At 48.9% G+C, this 24,773-nt stretch overlaps 6 protein-coding genes across 6 annotated transcripts; 3 read left to right on the top strand and 3 right to left on the bottom strand.

Annotated features, from left to right (window-relative positions):
- Nucleotides 1-380: 380 nt before the first annotated feature.
- On the top strand, nt 381-1,100 carry FMAN_04370 (uncharacterized protein; the record flags this gene model as incomplete). The annotated part of the gene is made up of 4 exons (XM_041828928.1): nt 381-552; nt 617-713; nt 766-899; nt 952-1,100. 4 exons carry the CDS (start codon nt 381-383, stop codon nt 1,098-1,100), a joined length of 552 nt encoding a protein of 183 aa, XP_041679743.1.
- A 918-nt stretch (nt 1,101-2,018) lies between these two features.
- On the top strand, nt 2,019-2,947 carry FMAN_04371 (uncharacterized protein; the record flags this gene model as incomplete). The annotated part of the gene is made up of 2 exons (XM_041828927.1): nt 2,019-2,362; nt 2,419-2,947. The coding sequence occupies 2 exons, from the start codon at nt 2,019-2,021 to the stop codon at nt 2,945-2,947; spliced, it is 873 nt and encodes a 290-aa protein (XP_041679742.1).
- A 597-nt stretch (nt 2,948-3,544) lies between these two features.
- FMAN_04372 (uncharacterized protein) lies at nt 3,545-5,265 on the bottom strand (the record flags this gene model as incomplete). The annotated part of the gene is made up of 4 exons (XM_041828926.1): nt 3,545-3,901; nt 3,952-4,629; nt 4,706-4,952; nt 5,171-5,265. 4 exons carry the CDS (start codon nt 5,263-5,265, stop codon nt 3,545-3,547), a joined length of 1,377 nt encoding a protein of 458 aa, XP_041679741.1.
- Nucleotides 5,266-6,848: 1,583 nt separating this feature from the next.
- FMAN_04373 (uncharacterized protein) lies at nt 6,849-8,010 on the bottom strand (the record flags this gene model as incomplete). The annotated part of the gene is made up of 2 exons (XM_041828925.1): nt 6,849-7,874; nt 7,945-8,010. 2 exons carry the CDS (start codon nt 8,008-8,010, stop codon nt 6,849-6,851), a joined length of 1,092 nt encoding a protein of 363 aa, XP_041679740.1.
- A 6,696-nt stretch (nt 8,011-14,706) lies between these two features.
- Nucleotides 14,707-17,013, bottom strand: FMAN_04374 (putative Nucleolar protein 9; the record flags this gene model as incomplete). Its single annotated transcript, XM_041828924.1, has 1 exon — nt 14,707-17,013. One exon carries the CDS (start codon nt 17,011-17,013, stop codon nt 14,707-14,709), a length of 2,307 nt encoding a protein of 768 aa, XP_041679739.1.
- Nucleotides 17,014-19,892: 2,879 nt separating this feature from the next.
- FMAN_04375 (uncharacterized protein) lies at nt 19,893-21,002 on the top strand (the record flags this gene model as incomplete). Its single annotated transcript, XM_041828923.1, has 5 exons — nt 19,893-20,007; nt 20,066-20,092; nt 20,148-20,360; nt 20,432-20,649; nt 20,703-21,002. The coding sequence occupies 5 exons, from the start codon at nt 19,893-19,895 to the stop codon at nt 21,000-21,002; spliced, it is 873 nt and encodes a 290-aa protein (XP_041679738.1).
- Nucleotides 21,003-24,773: the final 3,771 nt, after the last annotated feature.

Below are 24,773 nucleotides of genomic sequence, written 5' to 3'. Positions count from 1 at the left end.
CACTTCTACCTAGGTATCATAGAGTCGCGACGAGTACATATATCATGACTAAATTAACAAAGCGTCGAAAACACTGAGTACGCGTATGAGCAGGACCTCGACCGGGATGTGAAGGTTATAAAATATATCATCATGTGTTTCCCACAAAGACATGCACTTACTAAAGTGGTTTTTCAGTTCAGTAAACCAGTGATGTTGATTGTGTATATCCATCTGAGAAATTCTACTGGTCCATCATGACAACAGTGGAGCACTCAAGGTTCCCTCAGGTCAACTACTAAGAAAGAAAAAAGAAAAAATCCTTGCAGGTTATAGCCACGACCACAGAGTCTGTACAAGTCGACGATACACATACAGGACCCAAAAGATAAGGACTCGCCATGCCTACCACTCTTCACAAGACCCGCAAGCAGATTTCCAAGAAGAGAAATGGCGTCGTTAATGCTCTACATGAAAAGTCCAGAGACTCGATGCGCCTTCACAAGGCTGGTGTAAGAGATCAGCGCATTGAGAAACTCGCCGCTGCCAGGAGTAAAAAGGAACAACCTCTAGGTACGCTATGAACAAACGACTCGGCCAACTCTCATAATACCTCACTTATCTAACCGCATTCCAGTTGATCGTGTTGCTTTCTTTCAACAAGCTCTACGCCTTAAAGACAGAGATAATAAAGGTGCCCCAGAAATTGATGAGGTTCAGCGCATGATTCACAGGTAAGTCTGGAGGAATAGTCTTGGGTTACAAAGATTACTAAGAAATTCCTAGTTTCGTTCATCAATACGATGAGGAGTATAACGAAACCAAAAAGACCCGTCGCCCTGGCCGGCCTGCTAGTGTGAAAGAAGATCTCCTCAAGGCCAAAATCAACATACTAGAGGATGAGTATAAGAGTGGTTTTGGTAGGTTTCGTGAACCCACCAAGGAATATAGAGGTAACTGACATTGCAAAAGTTATGCCTGATCTCTTGGACAACGTAAATGTGAACGCACTTCACCTTTGGGAAGGCTCCTGGTCATATCTCACCCAACTGAAATGGGTCAAGGTCAATAGTGAAGGCCAAGTCAGACCGACCAGCTTCCCATCAGGCGGCACCAATTGAGTATCTAGTGCATATCAGCATGCGCTGAATTCATAGCACAACCGGAAGTGGGATGACTGCCGTCTTATATACAAGCGAGCCTGACCACACAGTGGTTGTACAAGGACTATTTGAAAGACACCGGGTCAAACGAGCGAGACCATAACCCCCATCAAGTTCTCAGCATGAACATCAAGGAATACAACACAAAACGATTCTATGGATCCGATGGGCAACTGACCTATCGCCACTACCTTCCTACGGCAAGCAATGTGGGAAGATTCTAGAAGCTAGATACGAACAAGCTGCCTGGACATCCCATCAATCGCCTTGAGTGATGGGTAGACATCGTGCTGGAGGTGATGATTCATACGTTCAGACTGCAATTAGAGGGAGAGAAGGAAGCTACAAGTTTTCTTGTGCTCACAATTCTTACATTACCCACAGCTCTGTGGTTATACAACACCAACAGCGACTCAACTTATGTGATGTTCAAACAGGTACCCCTTTTGGTCAGGAAAAGGTTACCAGAACGATACACCATTTCTGACTCATGATGTGCTACAGACTACTCAACGTATAATGCAGGATTCACGTTCAAATTAAATCTATGTACATAGCAATTGATGTCCTTTCGACCGCCATTAATTATCACCAACAAAAATTGTTTCCTTGAAGTGTTTCTACTCCACGTGATGGTAATGCCCCGCTCTGATGGAAGAGATCGCCCAGTCTTAGTCCAGTAAATTATGAGCAAGTCCGCCGGAAAGTTGTCGTCCCCAAAAATTTCAGGACGAGCTTTTGAACTGCTTTAGAAGCTTCTATCATCATCTGCATAGGTACAACACAAATTCCTTCCAATTTCCTCAACGACGACCTTTTCTCCCCCCCTATACGCTTTATATACTTTTATACCGGTCCCTCAACAATTTAATCACAATGTTCTCTGCCCGCAACGTCGTCCGATCTGCGCCCCGCGCTGTCTCCCGACTCTCAGGCGCTGCTCTGCGACAGACCGCCCGTCCCAGCGCCTTCACCAAGGCTGCTTCTGCCCTGCGACCCGCCCAGGCTGCATTCTCTACAACAAGCTTCCGCAAGGCTACCGACAACGATGGTGAGCTTAGCGCCAAGCTCGAGAGCGAGATCAAGATCGAGGAGGACATCAAGGCCAGCGAGCAGGACCCTGCCAGCATTAAGGATTTCTTGAACAACAGCGCCTTTGAGCTCATTGACACACCCGGTCAGGAGATTGTCAAGCTGGTTCGCGACTTTGGCGACGAGAAGTCAGTACTCGTACCCCCCCATTGGTTTCAACAGCAAGCTAACAACGCTATTGCAGGATCACCGTCAGCTTCTCCATTGCCGATATCACCAACTACGACCCCTACGGCGAGGAGAGCGCACTCGAGGACGAGGGTTTTGAGGATGAGGGCGCCCAGGGCAGCCAGCGCAACGCTCGTGCCAACGAGGAAATCGATGAGGAGCTCGAGGAGGATGCTGAGGAGGAGAGCAACCCCCCTATCAACCTATCAATTGTTGTCGAGAAGCCTGGCAAGGCCTCTGGAGCCCTGAACATCGACGCTAGCGCTCAGGAAGGACACATTGTCGTCGAGAACCTCTTCTATTACACCGACGCCTCGGTCGCCAAGGTCGAGAGCCCCGACGCCGCCCAGAAGCGTGCCGATGTCTACCCCGGACCCCCTTTCGGCAGCCTCGACGACGACCTCCAGGTCCTCATGGAGCGCTTCCTCGAGGAGCGTGGCATCACTCAGGCCCTTGCTGTCTTTGTTCCCGACTACGTGGACGTCAAGGAGCAGCGAGAGTACACTCGGTGGTTGAACAACGTCAAGACTTTCATTGATGCTTAGGGCGGCTGATGAGTCAATCAATGCAATGGAAAATTTCTCAGGGTATGGAAGAGCAGAGGAGTCTTCGGTTTCAGATACGATGTATTAAAAGTAAGAATTGCCACTCTTGTACTATAGGATAAGATCCACGAGATCAAATGCACGCCAAGATATGTGTAACGATACGATGCCAACTTTACTATATCCCTCTGAGATTGTGATGGTAGTGTCGACTAGTTGACCGCATTGAACAGTCACGGTTTAGAGCGAAGTCGATAGTAAGCAATACATCGTCAAGAGAATCTTGCTATCTAGTCAGCAATAACCCTGGACCTCAAAAACTCCCACAACTCCAAGTAACGAGTGCGCAAGCCCGCCATGCATCTTCGGGGTTCATCGACTTCTGATGCATATATCACTCCCCCCCCCCCGTGCTACTCTCCGGCGCAATGAAGCTCTATTCCAGAAGTGTCTTTCTGACACAGAAAAGTCCAAAAGAAATACCTCGCATAGCAATCCCAACGACTAAGCTCCCAATTACCTCGGTTGTTCGTGTTTGCGGAAGAAAATCGCATCTAATGCACGACACAACCGAAGTATCAAAACAAAGGCGAGCGTCTACATGATGCCTTCGAGCGACCAGTCACCCTTTTGCGCCCGCTCAAGGACCTCGCGGCCCTTGTCGGTCAGATCGGGCTTGCCATCATTACCGGTGACATGTTTGAAAAAGACGGGCTGCCACGTTTCCTTGTTGGCCTCACGCTGCCGGGCCTTCTCGCGCTGGGCCTCTTCGAGCTCGACCTTCACCTGGGTAGCCTTGCCATATTGTTTGGCGTGGATAGCATCTGTAACACCACCCCAAAGGGTTAAAGATTCGTTGGGAAGCTGTTTCTCCTTGGGAGGGATGATCTTGGGCGCAACACTGAGGGGTGCAATATCGATGATGGTGTATTGCTCTTCCACAGGCACGGATTTCTGCTGCCGGTTAGATTTATGTACTTGAACACAGTGAGATTACCACTTACAACTGGTCTGGGACCGAGAGTAAAAACGACCTTCTCCTTCCAGGGACCACTCAACCGAGCAAGGACATCTTCATCAGGCACGTCCTGAACTCTAGATTTGTCATCGTTCTCGGGATCGTACTTGAAGACCACGCCATCAATCTTGTTTGTTGTGCGTCCCAGCCAGCCTTCCTCCACATAGTGCAGAATGACCTTAATCTTGGTCTTGGGGCATGTGATGTAAGCGAATTCGCTGACCGATACGCTCAAAGCTCCGCGGAGAAGACCGCCCAGATGGGCCGCCGGGTGGGTAAGCTGGTAAGTCTCGCCATCACGTTTTTCGAGGGTTATGAAGATGCCCATGTTGTGCTCCCCAGGAAGGACCTTGACGGAGGTGCCTGTGAACTTGGCAGTGATCTGGTCAAAGCCGCGGGCCGTGATACCCTTCTCGGGGCAGGTGACGTTGAAGGCGCTCACAGGGGGGTGGTGTGAGGTCTGTTCAGTAAGATAGGAGACGCGAATAAGCTTGTCATCCTTTGCAGCGCCATGCTGGGGCACAGAGAGCGAGACGTTTGAAGCGTTCTTATCCCCCTTTGCTGCCACTTTCAGCGCTGAAAGGCCACCCTTGGAGGCGCCATTAGTCTGTTGGAGGCTTGAAGTGTCGATCTTTGGAGCGTTATCTTCAGTTTCCCAGTTACACTACAAAGCAGTCAGTGTTTCTGGAATCCAATCGTCGCAAGGTTTGTATTGGTGGAAGCAGAAAAGGATTACGTACCCTGAAGAACTCGCCGAGACATGAATTGTAGGGTTTGCAGGGCTTTCCTTTGGCATACTTTAGATCCTTGGTCAGCCAAAAGCGTACAACCTCGAGCATTCGATCGAGAGGGTCATCGGAAGTGCCCATAGCAACAAAGGCATTGGGGGCATCGATATAGGTCCAGTATTCCAAGTTCGGGGTAGGCTCGAGCAATTGCGACGGCAGCGAGAATCTAACTGCTGCAAGATCTGAAACGCCGATGAACCTATCGTCGCAATAAGCGGTCAGCATTTGAAAACATACAATGGCATCATCCGGTGTCTTGAATGGCAAGTCCTTTGGCGTTGCCAGGTTTGCTTCCACTGCTTACTCCGCTCCAGGTGAAGCGGATCTGTCGTCCGATTTCGCTGGCTTGGACCCTAACAGAGCGGTGGAAGCTCTCACGGTATGGCATGGCCGAGGGAGTAATTGTGAGTCTCTTACTTCTTCAAAATCCCCAGAAATGTTCGCAACTTGGAAGTATCGCTCTGCGTCTCGTCAGGCGCGTCGACCGTGGGTGGCGGTGTCGATGACGACATGGTCGTTGATAAGCTTGGAGTCGATGAAGGAAGATGGTGCTTGGTGGTAGTGGATTATGCTGTCGATATGGCTTTTGGTGAAGAGTAACGACACGCAGCAGGAGTTGATGCTATCGGATAGGTATGCAACAGACTGCTGCTGGTATAGTAGTAGTAGTAGCAGCAGAGAAGAGGCGACCCCGGAGACAAAAGAAAAAAGATAAGAGGTGGGAGCGACGAAGAAAATAGAAGCCGTGTGGTTGCAGACTGAATCGCAAAAGTCAAGAAGGAAGCGGGCGGTGTTGGTGACGTTTTTGGCGGGGTGGGTTCTGGTCCAGGCCAAACGAAATGGAACTCTTAGAGGCCCCAAAACTTTCAAGGGGGGGCCTTCAGGTGCCTGGTTAGAATTCTGGTTTGTCCATGCAGCGGGAGCCGTGCTCATAGGCCGTACCCTACATTATTTCACGCTTCTTGGCTCGAACGGCCTGAGATCGATGGCAGCGCGCATCGGCGGCTCTGGATTGGTGGGGTGAGAGGTTTTGAGAAACGTTGAAATGAACTTTGCTCGGGTGTCGTAAGGTAGGGCCCTCAGCATTCAATTTTTGACATCCCAGAGGCAATACAGAGACGATATGCACAATGGCTGCGTGAATCTCGCAACACTGCATCGACCTTGACAAGATTTGTGCAACTTCACAATGAACATCTGCACGATGATCGACGCATGGATGCTACTCAACCACTTCGACTGATGCGATTCCTATCGGTGGTCGTACACAACTTGTTGGTCAAGCCAATCATCAACGCACATGGCATTATCCCCGAATTCTAATACTATCCATTCGTCCATCTTCTCTTTGATATTTCGGCAAAAGGCAATCAAAAATTTCTACTAAACCCAAAATCGCATTTCAAGGGTTTAACTCTTGTCAAACAGTATTAGCACGGGGTCTTGTTCAACTGTACCAGTGGTGCCAGCTTGCCCATTCAACTGGACTACTCGTGAACCTATCACTACTAACCTATGGACCAAGGCAGTTCAATACCAAATCCGATGCTTTCATGGACGCTGGTGATGGCCCCAATCGTCTCTTCACTCCTAATCTCCAGCTAAAGCTTATCATTTGTTCTTGATGCACCGAGACTGGATGAAACCCACTAAAAGATGAACACTCATTATTAGATATAACACTTACAAACCAGCATAGCATACAATAGCCAGAAGATCATTGAACTAGGAAACTGTGGATGAATCTGCTCAAACAGAGCCTCATTTGTAATTATGTTGGTATATATACAGCAAAGATTCCATAGTGATTATTAAACAATTCCAGATCGGTGTGCAAAACTCCAAGCGCAAGCCTTTTGCAGTTCTAATAAATGCAGGTGAGCCACCTCGACCGTTTTCATGCCACATACAAGCATTCAATATCCATCCCTCGAGCGCCATGCATATCGCATAAGCGTGTTTACAAATGAGCCAGTTGAACAGCGCCTGTTTTTGGATCTGGCAAGCACTGCTACTGTATCGCTGATAAGAGTATCATGAAAATCATAACTGAAAAGAAGAGACAAGATGAAAAAAAGTCAATCGGCAACTTGGTTTATTGCTGCTGTTGGTCATTGCCCCAATTCTCATTGAGGAAATAATCCCAAGCAGGCTCTTGGTCGCCAAAGGTTTTGGTGGGTGTGCCGGCCTCGAAGCGATCCCATGGTACCGTGTCCGATATCTCAGGGTAACTCTCGCCAGCGATGCCTAGGCCAGCGTCTTCCTCCTTAACATACTTGGAATCGCCGCTGTAAGGATAAGATTGAGAGCCCACCCAGTTGTGAGGTTCAGGGTAAAGGGCAGAGCTAAAGGTCTCGTTCATGCCCCCACCCATCAACAGCCTGGCCTCAGTTGGTAGCTCTGAAGTGAAAGCCGAGCTGTCTGCATTATATTCCATCATGTGAGGCGGCTGTACGTTTGCAAAGGATGCTGTGCAATGAGGCTGCGGCGTCTCGGGATGGGACCCTAAACCTGGTGTGAGAGCTGATGGTGACATGGCTGTGTCGTTCCTTGGCTCTGAAATAGGGCCTGACATGGAAAGACTTCGACCGCCATGTCCATTGTTACACGGTTGACCATAGTTAATAGGCTGGAAGTTTGGCTCAAAATGCTGCTCCATGGGCGATGAGATAGTGTTGTTTTGTGCGTGAAGTGCCGAGTAGCCTGGCGTGGAGTATCTGTGGGAAAGAGATTGGGCTTGTTCCTTAGCCTGAGGGAACATCTTCGCGAATTCCATGTTGATTTCGTTGTTGCGCCAGTCGCTCTCAGTGGCCGACATCATTTGTGACAGGGCCACGCGGTTAATGAGGTATGCGTCCACTCTAGCATTGAAGGCGGGGTTGTCGGTTTGCAAGTTCTGGTTGAGGATCCGGTATGATCTAGGGAATTCATCATCCTCTTCCTCGTACATCTCCTCCTTCATAACAATCTGCTCTGTGATTCGGAAGGCCTTGCCAGTTCGTTTCTTGTGGATTTCGCTGGCCATCTTAGCCGACTGAACACGGGCTTCGAGGCTTCGATCCGCTCGCCTTGAAGCAGCAATATAAGCTCGCTCCTGGTTTTCTTCATGGGATCGCTCAGTCTGGATATACATGTTAGTGACATTGTCCCTGTACGTATATTGCAAAGCGTTGAGGTATAAGTGTTTTTACCTTTCGGGTTAGGGCAGGCTTGATTGGGCTGCCCATGTTCGCGGCATCAAGAGATCTTTTGGGCATATTGGCGCTAGGCAATTGACTTTGGCAATTGTTTGACAAGTGACCAACGATTGGAGGGTGGTGGAACGCCGATGGGCTGACAGCTTTGGTTGTTGAATGCTGTGACAAGCCTGGATCAAGGTGCTCTCAAAGTGATATCGTCGAGTGAAGAAAGCAACACAGTTGGCATATGTGAATGGAAGATGCAGAAGTGCTTTCGAGATGCCTTGAAGAAGATCAAGATGAAGAAGAAGAAATGTAGGTTCTCAAGTCGGCCCCTTAACAGGTATTCTTATGAGTGCTTTTTATGTTTGGTGATTGAACTTGAGCTGAATGCTCCAGAGTTTGAGTTTCTCAACGAGAAGTTTTAGGTTGATAGAAATATTAAGTCAAATCAAGAAAGTCCCGAGAGGGGGCCGGGCGACGCTCTTGTATTATACATACACAAACAGGGTAACAAAAAAAAAACCGAAAGCTAACCCCATGGACAGCGACAAGGACAGGCGGGTTGCAGACGCGGGAAGGACTTGTAGCTCGATCCGAAGACGATCCCACGACTATGATCGAGCGTAGTTATGACGATCGATCTCGATCAAGAGCTCTCTGTTAGCGCTAAGCACGAGGGATAAGTACCGTCCCGTATCGACCTAGCCCCGCCCTCTACGGTAGCTTTACCTTACCTTATTATTCCCCCCCCATCAGGTTCCGCATATCTACTCCGTATGTATGGATGCATTTGTGCCCCCGGCACTCCTCCGGTCCTCATCATTTAGTGGCTGGACCTCTGTGAGCTTGCCATCTCCATTTGGTCCCTCCCCGCTCTTATTGGGAGAACGGCCAACCACGGCCGCCGGAGTTGAGAATTTACCACTGCAGCCGAGTACAAGGAGGGTTGATACCGTAGGTAGTTCAGAGACAGCTCTCTTCTGAGCCATGGAACGATCAAGTCATCTCCATCGTTTCAAAAATCTAGAGACATCCAGGAACTCCTAGATCACTCTCTACAAGATCCACGAGTAGGACATGCAGGTTGAGAAGATAGCATAGCCCCAATCTGTCCAAAGACATGGACAGTATACTATACAGCCGAAACCCTGCTCTTCTTTTACTTCTGTGCCGTGCATGAGGATTGCAGTACATACATACATAGCGACGCCTCTGTAACCTCCATGCTAAGGAACGCCGAATCACTCCCATCCAGTTCGGCAACTAGATACGCGACATGTTGCAAATTTGGATCCTTGGGGACACCCAGCGTCACAAAGGCCACTCTACGTCTGTCCCAGCGCCCCTTCTGAAAAACTCAACCAGTCTGCCCGATCGCAATATCTATGTGAGTACGTACATATGGACTTCTGTTGGTCGCATCGGCAAAGTATCTTGTCCGAAAGGACCCCGGAAACCCACCAAGAGAACCCTTGGACTGTGAACCTTGCCCTTTTATCATGCCATTCTGCTAAGCCTCCTCCCATGCTACTTGCTGTGCGGTATTGTATTCACTTATTGGCCTGGAGTCTGGACTGGCTGTCTCACTCAATGGACAGGTCTGGCCGCACGCACTTCCACTGCTTAAGTGAATCCTTCCACGATGCGTCGCAGCTAAGAGCCGTAGCGTTGTAACTGTGCTGTGCTGTCCTTTACTGTAACTACAATGCTAATGTTATTCATGCTAACATTTCTCTGGTCTTGCCGGCGAGACGGTGAAGTCTGTCACAGGAGTCCGTCCTATCCTTTCTGCAGCCCATCGATAGCGTGACGCGTGGGCTAGGTAGGTCGATCGTTTCAAGACTAGGCGATCCGTTGTCAAGACATTTTCCTCATGAACCCATGTTTCGACCGTCTCAGAGATCGCGATCCGAAGGTAACAAGACTCAACTAACAAAACAAACATTCTTTTGTTTCGATTAAACTGATTACTTATGCTGATGAGACTTGAAACCTCGGAGCTTGTCTTCCGTGCAATCGGCGCCATTAGATGCAAGGTGGGATGCTGTCAATTGGGCACCGCATTTGTCTCCCAGTTCCTTGTTTTCCATTCCCTTTTTCTCTCCTCGTGGTTCTCCATTGGACCACCCTCGCTCTGGTGTTGTTGTACACACCCGTGGCAGTTCCCTCTTCAAAGAAACCCTAGCATCCAAACCCATACTGGGCTATCTGCATGCCTTCTTCCATGTCAAAGTTGCCTGGGCGTTGCGCTGCAACACCCCCCTAGAGTGCCACGGCACGGTGCAGCAGAATGGGGGAAGACGTGCCATGGTTAGCCGTTGGCGAAGTCAGAGCCAGTTAATCAATTAACAAGTACCTTCCTACCTATTTAACTCATCACAGTACCTAAACATCGGCTAACTTGGCGTTGAACGTAATTGACTGATTAGCCAAGGCATGTATTACTGTTCCTGGCAGTTGGTAGCCAGAATTACGATCCGTCTACGGTCTTATCACATCAGAGCATCGTTGGGCGCTTGCTAGCTGCGATGGGAAGAGTCTCGAGGCTGAAGCATCGACAGGGGTGAGCATCGCAACACAATCGGAGCTCGTCCTTTCGAGGCCAAATTGGTGATCCAGACGGGCGGGCCCCTACACAGGGAATCGAGCGGCTGCTGCACCAGGGCAGGGCCGCCAAGGCACATGGTCAAAGAAAAGAAAAGGAAGGGAAAAAGAAATACACTCTACGTACCTGGTAGAGGACGGATCTGTCGGGGAGCCAACAAAGATCTGATTGACAGACAAGAACGGTGGATACCGCATCTCACGACGCAAATGATAAGTAATCCCTACCTTAATAACAATAATCCCCAGCGAGTCAGATTCAGAAGTGTCAGACGAAGAAAAGAGAGAATGTGCGATTCTCATCGCCCATGACGATGTTTCGAGCTCAGATCTTGGTTCCTTTATTAGCGCCCGAGAAGTCTCGGATGGCCGTGAATTCGATTTGTGTCCTCCAGGTGCCCATGTCAGACATTGGCTCACCCTAACGAATGTTGTTAAATGTCAGTGACAAACGCAGACCCTTAGTCGTTCACCATAATTAGAGGCATAGTGAGCTGAGCTGAGCTGAGAGCTTTAGGTTTTCCGTTGAACTCTGTCAACATTCACACCCTTCTGAACCAAATCTTCAAACTACCACTAACTATCACATATACTCCATATTGTCACTGATGAGCTAGGGTCTTACCAGTGGGTGGAGACAGGCCTCGGGGGGCAAGAAAACAGCGAACCTTACTGTGGGCTGTCAAAATAAACTTAGCAAAAGCCATCCTAAGCTTAGGCTATATCACCTAAGTCTTTTTGTCATTTAGGATCAAGGTCCCTTGTTTTCTTTCCTCCCCTAGACGGGAGACGGCTTTATTACAGAGGTCAAAGTTCGCTTCTTTATCCGAAAGTGGAGAGCTTTCTCAACCACCCCCACCGCAACCGCAACTGCGACTGCAACCATAATAAACGCCCTTGCTGGATGTTTCTTCGCAACCAACCACACAACATGACCCATGCTTCCCTTGTGTTATCGAACCTCCAGCTTCGTCGACCCAGCTTTTTTCGATCTCCATGAAATCCTGGACTCATAATCACCAGATACCATTCTTATTTAATTGCTTTGTAAGGACTGACTCGATTGGCAATGCGGGTCGAACAAAGACTACCTATACATACCATTTAAGAGCAAAACCCTCAACAGCGAACATTTCTTGCCCACGAAACCTTGATCGAATGTAATATCTACAGTAGTAGCCATAGTGAAATACCCATCAGCCCAGAAACTGTGGGCACCAATGCCTGTCTTGAAACAGCATGAGCTCTCAGGTCAACGTGCGTGCTCTGGTTGCAACCTCAACAGGTATCACTATCTACCCCAACTTGTTCTGGGAAGGAATGTGCTGTCGGACTTTTCGGACCGGACCATCATCTCCGGCCTCCATTCCCCATGGCCCACAACGAAGCGGTACCCAAAGCTACGACCGTGCACTAACAATTTCTTGAGTTCCCCTGGCTGCATACATGTCCCAGGAATCTTAAGCGCTAGTCCCTTCGTATCCGACATGCTGGCTTGTGCCACGTTTGTGCGCCACAGTTACCCCCGCCTAATCCAATCATTGTCAACAATTCCTCCGCACAAGCCACAACTCGTTGTCGGCCATGGGAATTAGAAGCATCTCCGTGTCGATCTCTAACATTCCCATTCTTGCCTAACAATACGACATACGGATACGGAGTACACTCAGCACCTTTACAACCACTTATCAAGCTGCAGCCACCACAATATGACGTTTCTGGCTCCCCCGCAACGAGATTGGCTCACACATTTTATACTCTAGGAGGACAGAACAAGAGCTAATATCGGCACGATCGAGCAGTACCCCCCCCCTAATTGCCGGTTCTCAGCGTCGATATGAGATCAACGTAGCGTAAGGCAGAGAAACAGAGAAAGACACGACGGCAGATACCACCACGTCTGCACGTGCTACCGTGTATCTAGGCGTGGTGGTGGTGGTGGTGGTGGTGGTGGTGGTGGTGGTGGTGGTAAGCAGCGATTTGCCCCCTACATGCCCATTCGTTACTCTCTCAGATCTACCCCAGGTCCTCCAACAAGTGCTTCCCAAGCTCCGATGGAAGCCTGAGGTTTGACGCCCTCGCAACGAAACCGAATTCCCAGAAAGGTTTCCAGCAATCCGGGGCGCACGGAGTGCCTCCGGCACAAGGAACCCCCATGCGCAAGTTCCCGATCGTGGCGAGTTTGACAATGGTACAGTAGATGTGACGAAGGAAATTCAGAAGTTCTGTTCATTGAGGGGATGAGTTGATTTGTAATAATTATCTGCGTTACATCAATATTACCACAATTCTCAAGGATATCACTGTTTGCCTCCTAGCCCCCCCCTCGGGGAGAAAAAATACATGAGACTGGCTTACACCAAAATCCAGTCTCGTGTTTTATTTCCCCCCCTAGCCTCCCAGGCAATGCTCACAACCAGCGGCCGTCAGGGCCTTGTGTGGATTCAGGTATCCTTGGAGGGGGTAATTGTTGGGCAATGATCGCACATTGAATCATTTATACGACATGCGAGATCTTATTTATTACGCTACGGCAGATGGTGACGGGTATCGCACGTCGACATCGATTTGATCACCGTCCATCACGGATAGATTAGCGAGATCTCGAGTCTCGAGTGAGTCTTTGATCTCACTCAGCTGGATGGACCCTTACACCAACTTATTGGCCAGCACCGGAACAGATGGAACTTCGACAGCCATTGGAAAATCGTAGTTGGCGCCCGGTAGGTCTAACCAACACCTCCATGAACTTTCACGTCCTCCCCCCTCCCAGCCACCACCTTCAGAAGGCAACTCCGATTTCAAGCAATTCAGCTTGACGTCTGCCTTCAGTTGAATTCAGTCCGCGCATGGTCAGTATGAGTTACTTAACTGCAATGTCATTGCTCGCGAACCGCAAAGTGATCAATCTTCGATGCATGTGTACATATCTGTTCCATTGTTTTCAGCAACCAAGATGCCCATCACAGCTGCGTCGTGGGAACTATTGACACATGGCCATACCATTTGTCAGATGGATTATCCGGAAAACTTGTGTGTTCAACTAAACTCTGGAGCTCTACGCAAGTGGAATCTTATCTAGAGGTTGTGGGAAATAGCAGAAAGATATGGGTGGGAGTCCGGCAATTCTTGGTGTTAGCTTCTTTGCTGGTTTCCTTTTGTCCAAAACCTTGTCAATTTGAACTCTCTAGTATTCAAACTTTTCTGTTCACCGGCAGCTGCACAGCGTCTTGCCTCAGTATAATAATCACCTGGTAGTTTGCCTGGGTCTGAGTTGCTGGTCACTAACTGATGGGGAGTCGTGGAGTGCGGTTATACAATATATCTCGCAGGTTTGGAGCCAGGTCCCTATCTACCTATATCTGACAAACAAGACGTTTGAGAAAGGATTTTCAGCTTCCATTGATGCCACCAACAGAATGAATGATGATTTCTCACTTTTCCCCTTTCAGAGGAACCACCTATCGTAGCTGAATTGAAACATTGCTAGAACTTACTTTTGTATTTGTGCCTACCTTTGAACTCGCCACTGCGGCAAGAGTAGGAAAGCTTCAGAGCTATAAAACTTCAGCCCTGAGATGCCTGAAGAGAAGGAAACATTCGCCCTGACCATAATATTGTTGGTTGTTACGCATAGCCGAGTGCTTCGGCGCATGTCGCAGCAGCAGTGGTCTCGGTAGCTCCGGCATGGAATACTTTATGTAGCGAATTATCGTGAGTTTGGTGGCTCCAGGCATGGTCTCAACAGAGTAAGGGAGAGGCTCAATGCGAATACGTGGGTACGCTGAACGTGTAAAGGTTTGATAATCGAAAGGACTGAAACTATGAAAGGGGAGAAGATAGCCGGTGTGAGAGTAGGGGCGACAAGCGTGCAAGTACAGCTCTTATTTAGTTCTACCGGCCACAATTGTCTTAATATATTCACACAAGCTGATTCCAATTTTAGCTTCGATGTGCTGGGGATCAATCTAGGAAACCTCACCTGATAATGGTGATATTATCTGTCTCCTGATACAACGCGTCAGGGACAAGGGCAAGCATATGGACAGAAGAAGAAAAGACATTATGCGAAGGTCGTGACGACGGGCAGGCTGAACGATCGCAATGCAATTATGATGGCTCAAGTTTGGGTATCCGTGGCCACTATCTATTCTAGTAACAATTGTTTTACTCCTCAGTCTCCTCATCTGCCTTGGCTTCAACAGATTTGTCCTTCTTCTTCTTATTCTTCTTGTCTTTCTTTTCCTTTTTCTCCTTCTTGACTTTCTTCTCCTTCTTACTCTTCTTTGTCTTAGCTTTCTTGTCCTTCTTGCTCTCCTCCTCCTCACTATTAACTGCTGCTTCCACGACATCATCTACATCCATCTTCATCTTGTCCTCAGTAATGTGCTCTTCAGCGGCAGGCTCTTGGCCACGGTGGTCTTCCACGATTTCTGGAACCGGCTTGACAGGTGGCTTCTCCCTTTCTGCAACCTTTGATCCGCGCTGTGGCAGACTTGATGGAACGTTGGCATCCACCTCTCTCATCCACAACTTCCAGTCTCCGCGGCGGGTCTTCCACATATCACCCTTCCAGTTGCGCCAGACACTTCTACCCATCCAACTGTCGCGCAACTCCGCCTCATGATCACCCAAGCGTGCCATAAAGGCTTCCTTCATATGGAAGGGAATACTTCGCTCCTTGCCTTTGCTAGGAACCTCAACGATAGCATTGATGAGGTTATGACCGAACTGAGATATGGCCAGTTCGTGAGTATGAGGTAGTATGGCACTGGCGATAGACTTGTGGAAGGCCGGATTTGAAGAAGGTGTAGCAAGGGCAGTGGTAAGGACAGTAACGGTAGGCATGGACGTAGTGGCAAGGCGGACCAGAGTTTGTGGCTCGAGGGCAAGTAATGACTCTTGCACACCCTTTGTCGGTCCCGGAATGGATAGAAGAGTAGTCAGGAGTTGAGCACCATGGGACTGGATAGCGTACTCGTTTTTAGAAAGTTGCTGGACATCTTTCTTCTTCTTCTCTTCGTCTTTCAAACCACACAGGAAAATGACCAGGTCAGCCGGGGTGTTTCCACATCCCTCCTTAAGCCCCTTGTTGAGTTTCTTAATCTCGTCGTTGGCGCCACGGGCATTGCATCTCTCAAATAGTGTCTTGAGAACATTGAGCCTGGACTTTGCGACCAGTTGAGGCACATTTGGTGTAATCTTCTCAACGGCCTGCACCAGGTCATCTTTGCTGAGGCGGTTCAGGACTCGTATAGCGGCGTAGCACGACACATCATTTCGGACGTAACCCTCTATTCTGGGGAGAAAGATGTTCTGGTTAAGAGCTTTGAACACTTTGCCAGGGCAGTGTGTTATGAGTGTCTCGATAAGTCGTGAACCGATCTGGTCATATATCATGCCGTTGATGAATTCTGATGCTTCTGATGCGCCGTCGCTTAAAGACTTTGGAGCACCGGGTAACAGCTGGAATAGTAGAGTCGGCTGTTCAGACTCGGCCTTTTGCTCGGTCTTGTTGAGTGTCAGGTCAAGCTCGAGGAGAAGCTGAAGCGTAGGGTTTCCGATGGGATGTCTGGCAAGCACTCGCAAGGCGGTAGCATCCATCCCTGCCGTTGAGTCTTGGATGATCTTTTTTGCTGCCATTGAAAACGATTCGGGTACCGCCCTCAACCCTTGGTTCGCCTCATCTGTTGCTGAACCTCCCGCGACTGATATTTTCTCCTTCTTCTTGCTCTTGACGAGACTTCGCACCGATGCATCCTCCAAGGGTCGGCCTGCCAAGACCAATAATAGCACGCGCAGAGTGTGTGATGCGAATCGATCGGTGATGAGGTATGATAGAGCGCCTTCGAGCTCGTCGAGCGTAGCCAGAAAAAGATTCTCCATGGATGCCTCGGGTTTTTGCATGTCAACATCGGCGCCCTTGGTATCAAGCACATATCCAGAAAGCTCTTGTGATACCACACCAGCAGATCGCAAGAAGAGCGCCTCGCAACAATGGCTCGCGAATCGGTGCTGTACCAACGAGAGGAAGTGCCCACCGAAAGCTTCAAACAAACGCTTCTTTTGCGCCGTGTTCGATAGCTGTATGAGACGCTCCATCAATCGCGAACAGGACTGACTACTGGCTAGTTTGAGCTCCTTGCCCTCCGCCTCCTTCCAGACGTTTTCCAGGAAGATGTCGCGATCCTCGGTTGATGGAAACTGATTGAGCTCTAGCAATTCGTCCGCACGACGGAAGTATTCTTGCTCTTCTTCTGCAAGCATTCCGAAGAACTCCTTCTCGCCAAGGCCATTCTGCTGAGGATCCTGGCCATCTTGGTAGTCGAGACCATCGGTGTTATCGTTGTCTTCGTAAGTGCGCTGTCGCTTGTTCTCGCTCTCGTAGGTCTCGTATTGTTGTTCAGCTTCTTCGATTCTCTTTCGCTTCTTCTCCTCGCGGCCAGCGCCACGTCTTGTTCTAGGCTTGGGCATTGTGATTGACTTGACCTGAAGAATGTCGATCTGCGCAAGCAGAGAAACTTTTTGGTGGGGCCGTTCATTCGTCTTGACTTTTCTAAAAATTTGGCTGGGCTAGATAAGACGTTATCGATAAGATAGTCCAACTACCGAGTCTTAGATGGAGCACATGACATATGATAGTTACATAAACATTGTAACAACACTTTCAAATTTATTATGCTGAAACATAAAACTTCCATTGTATGAAAGCAAGAAACATGTGTGTCTGTCCGACTCCTCATTACGGATACCTCGCCCGAATGTGACGCCACAGCTACCCAAGCAGCTGGCTTCATGAACATATGCAACGGCACCAGGACTTTACATGCAGAGTTAAATTAGACGACGTCTTATGACTCAGAAGTACTTGAAACTCGCGTAATAGTGGCTTCTTGTAAGTTGGTATCGATATGTATAGCCTCACTCTGGCCCTTCCATACGATCAGTCAACTTTCTAGATCCGTATTCGTGTCTTGTCTGCGGGCGTAGGCCGGAAAGTTGCACTTAGCCCATTAGTGCTAGCGAGGAGATCCTACGTGAAGACCCAGGTTCCACTTCTTTGCCCATAGCTACGATGCAGGGCTATCGGGGATATCAACTTGTCCGCCGCAAACTGGTAGTGATGATGACTTCCAATGACAGACCCCTGCATCAAGTCCCACAATACATACATACCTACATAGTATAAATATTCTTCACAGACCTATGAGCCTAGCCCCAACCACCCAGCCCGGCATCTATGCTTCCAGTCGCTTACTGTCAACGACAAGGGGTGCGGCTCTAGTTCAGCAATGAGGGGCGCCGACAAGGTTGCGTGGACAGAGTCACCCAATGGATGTGTTCAGTAATAACAGGCCAAGGCTACTTTCTTAGCCAAGTATTCAGTGCAAATTCTTCACGCTGCTGTTCAAACTAGGCCAAGACCAAAGAAAAACAATGCTCTGGGAGTAATGCTCAGTGTGGCGGCGTACTTAGCGGCGGAGACTGGGTACTTTTATCATGGCAGTCTTAGGCTTCTGGCTCTTGATATGACGATGGACTGGTCGCCGTCTTCCCTGCGGCTTCTGTGCAGCTCAGGGCCCGTAAGGGGGGATCATTTGCAGTATGCCAAAAGCTGCCTCTTCTATGGTCGTTTCGAACACTGACACTGAGAGAGACATGATTGCCTAGCGACTGTCCAGCCGTTGAAGAACAAATATCTCAGCTAGCTGTGAGTTTCCGTTACAGATGATCCAGGATGGAAACGAGCCGCTAAAATAGTGCTGAGCTTTCCTGATGCTGATCTGTCCCCTGATTAGACTTGAAACGCATGATCGCCATACTCATGTACTCAGAGGAAGACGAGAGCCTGTCGAGAGATATTGGCCTGACGAATTGAAGGTAGCTCGAGCTGCCCGGCAGCGGGCAGCCGTTGCTGAGAATATCGACCTGGCGCACGTCAAAGCGCATTTACTACGTGGACTCATACCTTGCTGATGGCCACTGAGCTCTAGTTTTCCAACCTTGTCCTGACTACGCCCTTTATCATCTCCTAGACTTTGCTTTTTTCTTAACAGATGGGGCCAGAAAGATAAATTAGCGAGCTGCTAGGATGCGTACTGTTCTGCCAAGTATAATTAGGGCGTAGAGGACGGAGTAGCAAGCCAAGTTGTTGTCTATCATACTCAGTATTCCCCAGATCAATACATTTCGTTCTCTAACTCAGCACCATCTACACAAATGGCCCCATCAAAGAGTCCTGGTCCTGTGGACGCTTTGATTGTCAACATCCCTAAAGAACTCGAGCCCAAGGGCTCTGGTGGTTCTGTTATTATAAGTCAACCCAAGAACAAGAAACCTGCGGCATCTGGCGAAGTCAACCCCAAAGCCTGATTTTGCAATCAAAACCATCGATTTTACACACAAAGCCACCCTTTGAGTATCAAGCTACGGATGATTGTCAAGAAATCCGTGCAAAATACGCACGGTAAAATACACGAAACGCCATAAACTGTAAAGGTGCGCATAAACCCCTCCAAGGCCACCTTCTAAAATCATCTGACTGTAATCTCCCAGTTCAAAGCATCAATTTTGTCAGAGATTGCAGCAAAACAATTTGTGGCTCTGAGAACAAATTCAAAAGCTGTGGTTATTCAGGTGGCACCGGGACCTTGATAAGGATATAATTTCGATTCATTTAATGATTTTACATTATTTAGATAGGTCAATAAGCACTTTTTGAACCTTTGGAACATTGAAGATTTTGAACGATAAAAGTGCGAATATATCAACCTGCTGCTGATATAACATGAATGACATACTCTGAATATTGGATGATTCAACGCGCCTAAATAAGCGCGATTGTTGCACAAACACGTTGATCATCCAAGAGAAATGGGGCTTGAATTGTTATCACTCAGGTCAGGGGCCAGTAACCAACCTGATACTTCCGGGGAACGGGTGGGTGATGGCAGATCGTTGTGATTGGGCTCGATCCGGTCAATCCTGGTTGACAGCGCCGATTGTGTACGTGCTGTGATTTGCTTTTGCTTAGCACAGCCCAACGACCTGCAGCGACAACCTTGCGCCTGACTCGACCAACAACTTTGCATAGAAAAGAAGGCAGCTGCAGTTGCGGTGTGTTATGCCATTGTATAATGGTGGCCGGGACGGAAATGGTAGTGGTAGAAACGAGCCTCATTGCATGCCCAAAGGCACCGCAATGTTGTGTGCCCTTCGTCAGCGTGCGGTGATGTGTGATCTCAGCGAGGATAAAAGGGTCCCTTGGCCCTTGCGGATTGATCTCACTAAGCTTGACTGGGGAGCCATTGTGCTGGTAGAAACCAGGTGAATTGTTCGATCGCACCGTCAAAATGTCCCAACCTTGCCAGATGAACGCACCTCAAGGCAGCTCTGTACGAAACCCAGTCAGTGGGCCACCACGGAGCGAGGAAGTCAATACACCAAGCATCATGAGACCTGGAATAGGTACGAGATCTCGAATGTTGTGCCCCTTCAGTACGGGAGCCATCTGACTTGTGCCTAGATCTCGAACGCCAAGCAGGAAACTGGGGTATGTTGCAACTATATCCTGTAATTGTTAGTATGAGCTGAGAGATCATGACCAGGAGGAGAAAGGGGTTGGGCTCGCATGTGTCGGCAGATGCAGCAAGATAAAAGACACATGGTCGCGCCCCGACTGTCAAACATAAGCTCGCGCTGTATTATGCTTCAAGCGAACCGCATGGTGACTCTTTACGACGAGGCCGAAAAAGCATTCAAATCGGGTACAGAAGATGCGAACACTGACGAAAAGCTTGTGGAGGAATACCTAAAGTATGGTAAGATAAAGAACAATGACGATTACGATCCATTTGCTGGACCGCAAGCTGACACACACACACACACACAGCACAGGTGGTGATTCAAACAAGCCAGGTGCTCGCACTCGACAAGCCAGGCAGCTATTTCTTGAGAAATCTCTTGCCTTCCTTCAGAGCTATGTTAAAAGGAGGGGGCGGTAAGTACCTCGACGCGCCGATCCACGACTGGGCATCGCTCTCGCAACCAGACAGGCTTGACCAGCTCATCTGCCTTGCCGGATACACAAGGGTCGGCCGACTCCTCCTTGTAAGACACTCACTTGCGCCATCCGCAGAGCAGTATGTACTGACATGTCCTAGAAACCGTTCCTATCAGGGCAAGAGGAAGTTGGTGATAATGATCAGTATCTCTACAACGAAGGGGCCATACGGTTCATAAGCATCACCATCTTCAGCTCCATTATCGCCTTGTTTGCATGCGCTCCAGCTGCTATTCAATCCCTGAACGTTCGATCAACAGTTGGCGAAGTAGTTGTGTATCTCGTGTTTGTAATCGTGTTTGGCTGGCTAAGTCAGGGACTGATTTTGGGGTTTGAGAAAGTTTTGCTCTCCTGTCTTGCCTACGCCGGCTTGATGGCAACCCTCCTCCGAGGGGGTTGATATTGGGAGAGGGACGGATGGAACAGAGACTGGAGGATCGGAAGGCGAGTAGGGGTGAAGATTGGACTGTATCGGAGCGACTTGGTAAGCCGTTTGTAAGAGAGTGGATGTATATTGGACAATCGTTTGAAGAATCGCATTCCTTGAGATCATCTTTGTTAGCAGTGATGTCAATGTGGGAGATGTACGTGAACCAAGGCTGAGAGAGTTCGTGGAGGGAGGCCACTATAGGACAGCTCAGATGACGAGACGGCAGACTTGCCTTCTGAAGCGCCAAGAAAAGCCAGTAACCATAGAAACAAAAGCGAGACTCAACGCGTAGGTAGCATGAGAGACAACCTATAAGCACATGACTTAGGGCCGTACGGAGTAGGTTGTGAGCAAATGCTTGGGGAGGAAAGGAGATAATACTAGGGTGGGCATGGCAAACTATCCTTCCGATGAGGCTCTACAATAGGTACAAGGGACATGGAAGATGAAGGTACCAGTTAGAAACAACAAGGCGCCTACTTTGATTGCCTCCTGGCAGAATCTACTATCTAGGACTATGAACCCCTGAGCATAGACAGACCATCTTAGATTGCGAAACCATGGTCGATCTTGTTCAGCATTGCATGGAGGAATTCTCCCATTACCAAGCGTCCTACTACCATACCGAGATACAGCCAACCTAAGGCTTGCTTGGAATTTCCTTCTGTCGCGCGAAACACGAACGCGCTTGAGTTTGTTGATACAGCTGTACTGGAAATTAAAGAGTACCTACCTGAGCGGCAACTGGCATGGTTTTGCTGGGAACGGGGCGAGACTAGGCGGTGAACTGTAGTCTTTGGCCGACACCTTGTTACCAAGACGCAAACGAAGCCACCAATGTTCAAAGAGCCATTGCATGTTCGGTTGGTTTTAGTGCAATGGGGCCAAGTTCCTCGGGGCGATCTTGGTACTCGGTGTGTAAGCACGGTCTCGTCGCCACAGAAACCCCAGATCTGAAAGCAACTTGATGTCGATGTGGTTATAACCGATGAAACCTGGGGTCCGGACTGGTTGTGGAGTAAGGTAGTCCTTCACTCGGCCTGCGTAGATCAATGACGCAGAACCGGGTTAGACCAGAATGGTTGAGTTGAAAAGCATTGATAGGCATGTAGATACCCGATGAACATGGGCATGCATTGGCCTGTTTCGGGGTTGAGGATTGAAGTTATCCCCGACAATGAGCATGGACACTGACTGCGACTGCGACTGCGACCCATTTCTGTTCTCCATGGAAATGAAAAAGAGGCGACAGGTGGCTGGTTGCCTAAGGGCATCGGCCCAAGACGCCAATAACAATGCGGTAGAAACTTTCGAGTACTCATCAAAACAAGCCTTTTCTCCATTCCATGTCGTCCATTGGTATTCCACAGTAGTCCTTACTAGTGTCCTGTTAGCGATATCAAGGTTAAAACTACCTTACCTGCCGATATCCTTGGCGATAGCTGATGGAAGCACTGTGAGATGCCGCAAACATATCATCCAACGGCGCTTCCGGCACCAAATACACTCTGGCGAAACAATCTACCCGTTAGTTAGTTGAAAAGTCCCAGCCTTGCAGACGCTTTCTTTTGATTCGATTCGGTAAAGTGCCCTGACAGTCCTGCGTAATCCTAGACCGCCTTTCTTAGGCATTTCGAGGACACTACCATTCACGACGCTGATGCTGGACCGGACACCAGCCATTTGCATATCCTTAAAACGAAGATTAACAAAGGCAGCGTCAATCGAAACTTCCCATCCAAAGTTTGGTTGTCTTCCATTCATCATTTGATGTTGTCGGATACCTTATGCTCAAACACCAGACCCATGTCCTTTCCCAACAATGCGATTCGCAGAAGACTGACGAACGAGCCTGTAACCCGGATTCTTCAGTCGCGATTATGCTCTGGTTGCCGCTTGGCTTGACTTTAGATTACCGCACTTGCGGTAAATCAGAATGAACATTGTACCGTTGCCTGCGGGCATTTCGAACGGTCTTTCGTGCCACATGGACTGCAGAGGATGAGGGGGTTCTCCATCCCGATCGCTGTTGGGCGTCGAAAGTGTCAAAGGAGACATCGTGCCAGAGAGTATTTTGATGGGGGCACGCTCATCTCATTTGACAGTGTCAAATGAACGAATTGTCCCGTATCGCAACAAAGATCAATCCAGCAAGTGCAGGAGTGAATGAATGCTTTGCTTTGATCAGATCCGGGAGAAGTTTGTTGGCCCCCTTATACGAGGGACGTCGTTAATAAGGTACTACCCAACGTATAACCTCAAGCCAGGGGTTGACTGTCGGGTCTTCATAGCGGCATTCATGGTTCCCAGCGCTTTGAGCTCCTATCTACCCCAGTGGGAATTTGGAGTAACTGGGAACCACCAATGATGGTTCGTATGGATCTCGAGCAATCTCCAACATTTCCCGTCAGTCGAATAGGTATTTAGCATGTTGCTCAAGCCATGCCGACCAACTCTTGTTATGACCAAAAAAAAGGCGCTCAAAGTTGGAGCAGAATGTGCTGGGATGGGCATTGAATAATGCAGTGGGCTTTGTCACCTGCACATACTGTTTTCCCATTCAAAGGAGACATTACAGCCAGGGTCCGGACGAGCTTCCCCCTACGAGCCTGTCTGAAGGGATTGGATCGAAAATGGACTCTAAGTGTCTGGTAATAGTGATGCCAATGCACCGAAAGTGGATGCTCATTCTGGTAGGTATCCATAATTTGGCTACACCTGAAGCATCATTATACCCGGGGCTCTCGTCAGGTAACAAGCACTCCTCCATCTACTGACCAATAGGTTACAAAAAGTGATCATTTGAAGGGGTCTAAAAACAATTCACACTTCGACTTCAAGTTGAGCCTTCACAAAGCTCAAGGCCTCAGGCAATAACACGTTGAGATAACGCCCAAAACCTCTGAGGACAGGAGACTCGCTAGCAGAGGATCTCCTTTGCGAACAATGGCATCGTCAGCTATTGAACTTAACTTTCCAATGGACCTCTAGCAAGGCCTATTCGAGCATTTGAAAAGACCAAGGCAAGCCTATCGACATATTGTTTCCGGTACTCCAGAAGTTCGCGAAACACACCTGGGCCTCCGAACTTAACCCCCAAATACCTCTCGTGTCCAGAAGACAGACGGCGAGGGGGCTTTTACGAAACATCCATGGATGCTGGGTCTTGGTTCCATCAGCCAGGTGGTCGTGAAACCCCTTCCTCCTTTCTCCCTGGAGATTTTGGGCAGCATTGTAAATCTTACGGTGAGCAGAAAGTTTTGACACGACAATCGAGATTGAAAAGATGAATTGCCAGCTAGCTATGTTGTCTACCCACCCATCCATCCATCATGAATACAGCCCCGCTGAGGCCATCCTGTGGATGCCTTTTTCCATCACCACAATCAGCAAATAACCAGCCTCTAGACATGAAGCATTCAACAGGACAAAGAGCGGTGAATATCAAATACCAATGTGTTTTGTGCATCTTAATGAACTCAGCCTCACTTTCATGAGAAGGTGGCCCCTTGGACCGGCCGGCTATCTTCGAATCTCGAGCCGGTGAAGCCAGAAAGGGAGTCGTTGCCATTTCTTGTTACCCGACCAACACCCTCACGATGCTCGACGTGTTCATCGCCCAATGACAGGAAAGGAGAATCTGCATCTCCGAGTGCATCTTCATCACGCACATCAAGTCTCGAGCAAGTACTTTTTTGTATCTCCTTTGAGCGAGCGGTACGGCCCGCGTGCCGCTGATTA

This window comes from Fusarium mangiferae, assembly GCF_900044065.1.
Source record: "Fusarium mangiferae strain MRC7560 genome assembly, contig: FMAN_scaffold003, whole genome shotgun sequence".
Taxonomy (NCBI): Eukaryota; Fungi; Ascomycota; class Sordariomycetes; order Hypocreales; family Nectriaceae; genus Fusarium; species Fusarium mangiferae.
The sequence above is the reverse complement of the archived record's forward strand: the minus strand, read 5'-3'. Positions and strand labels throughout refer to the sequence as shown.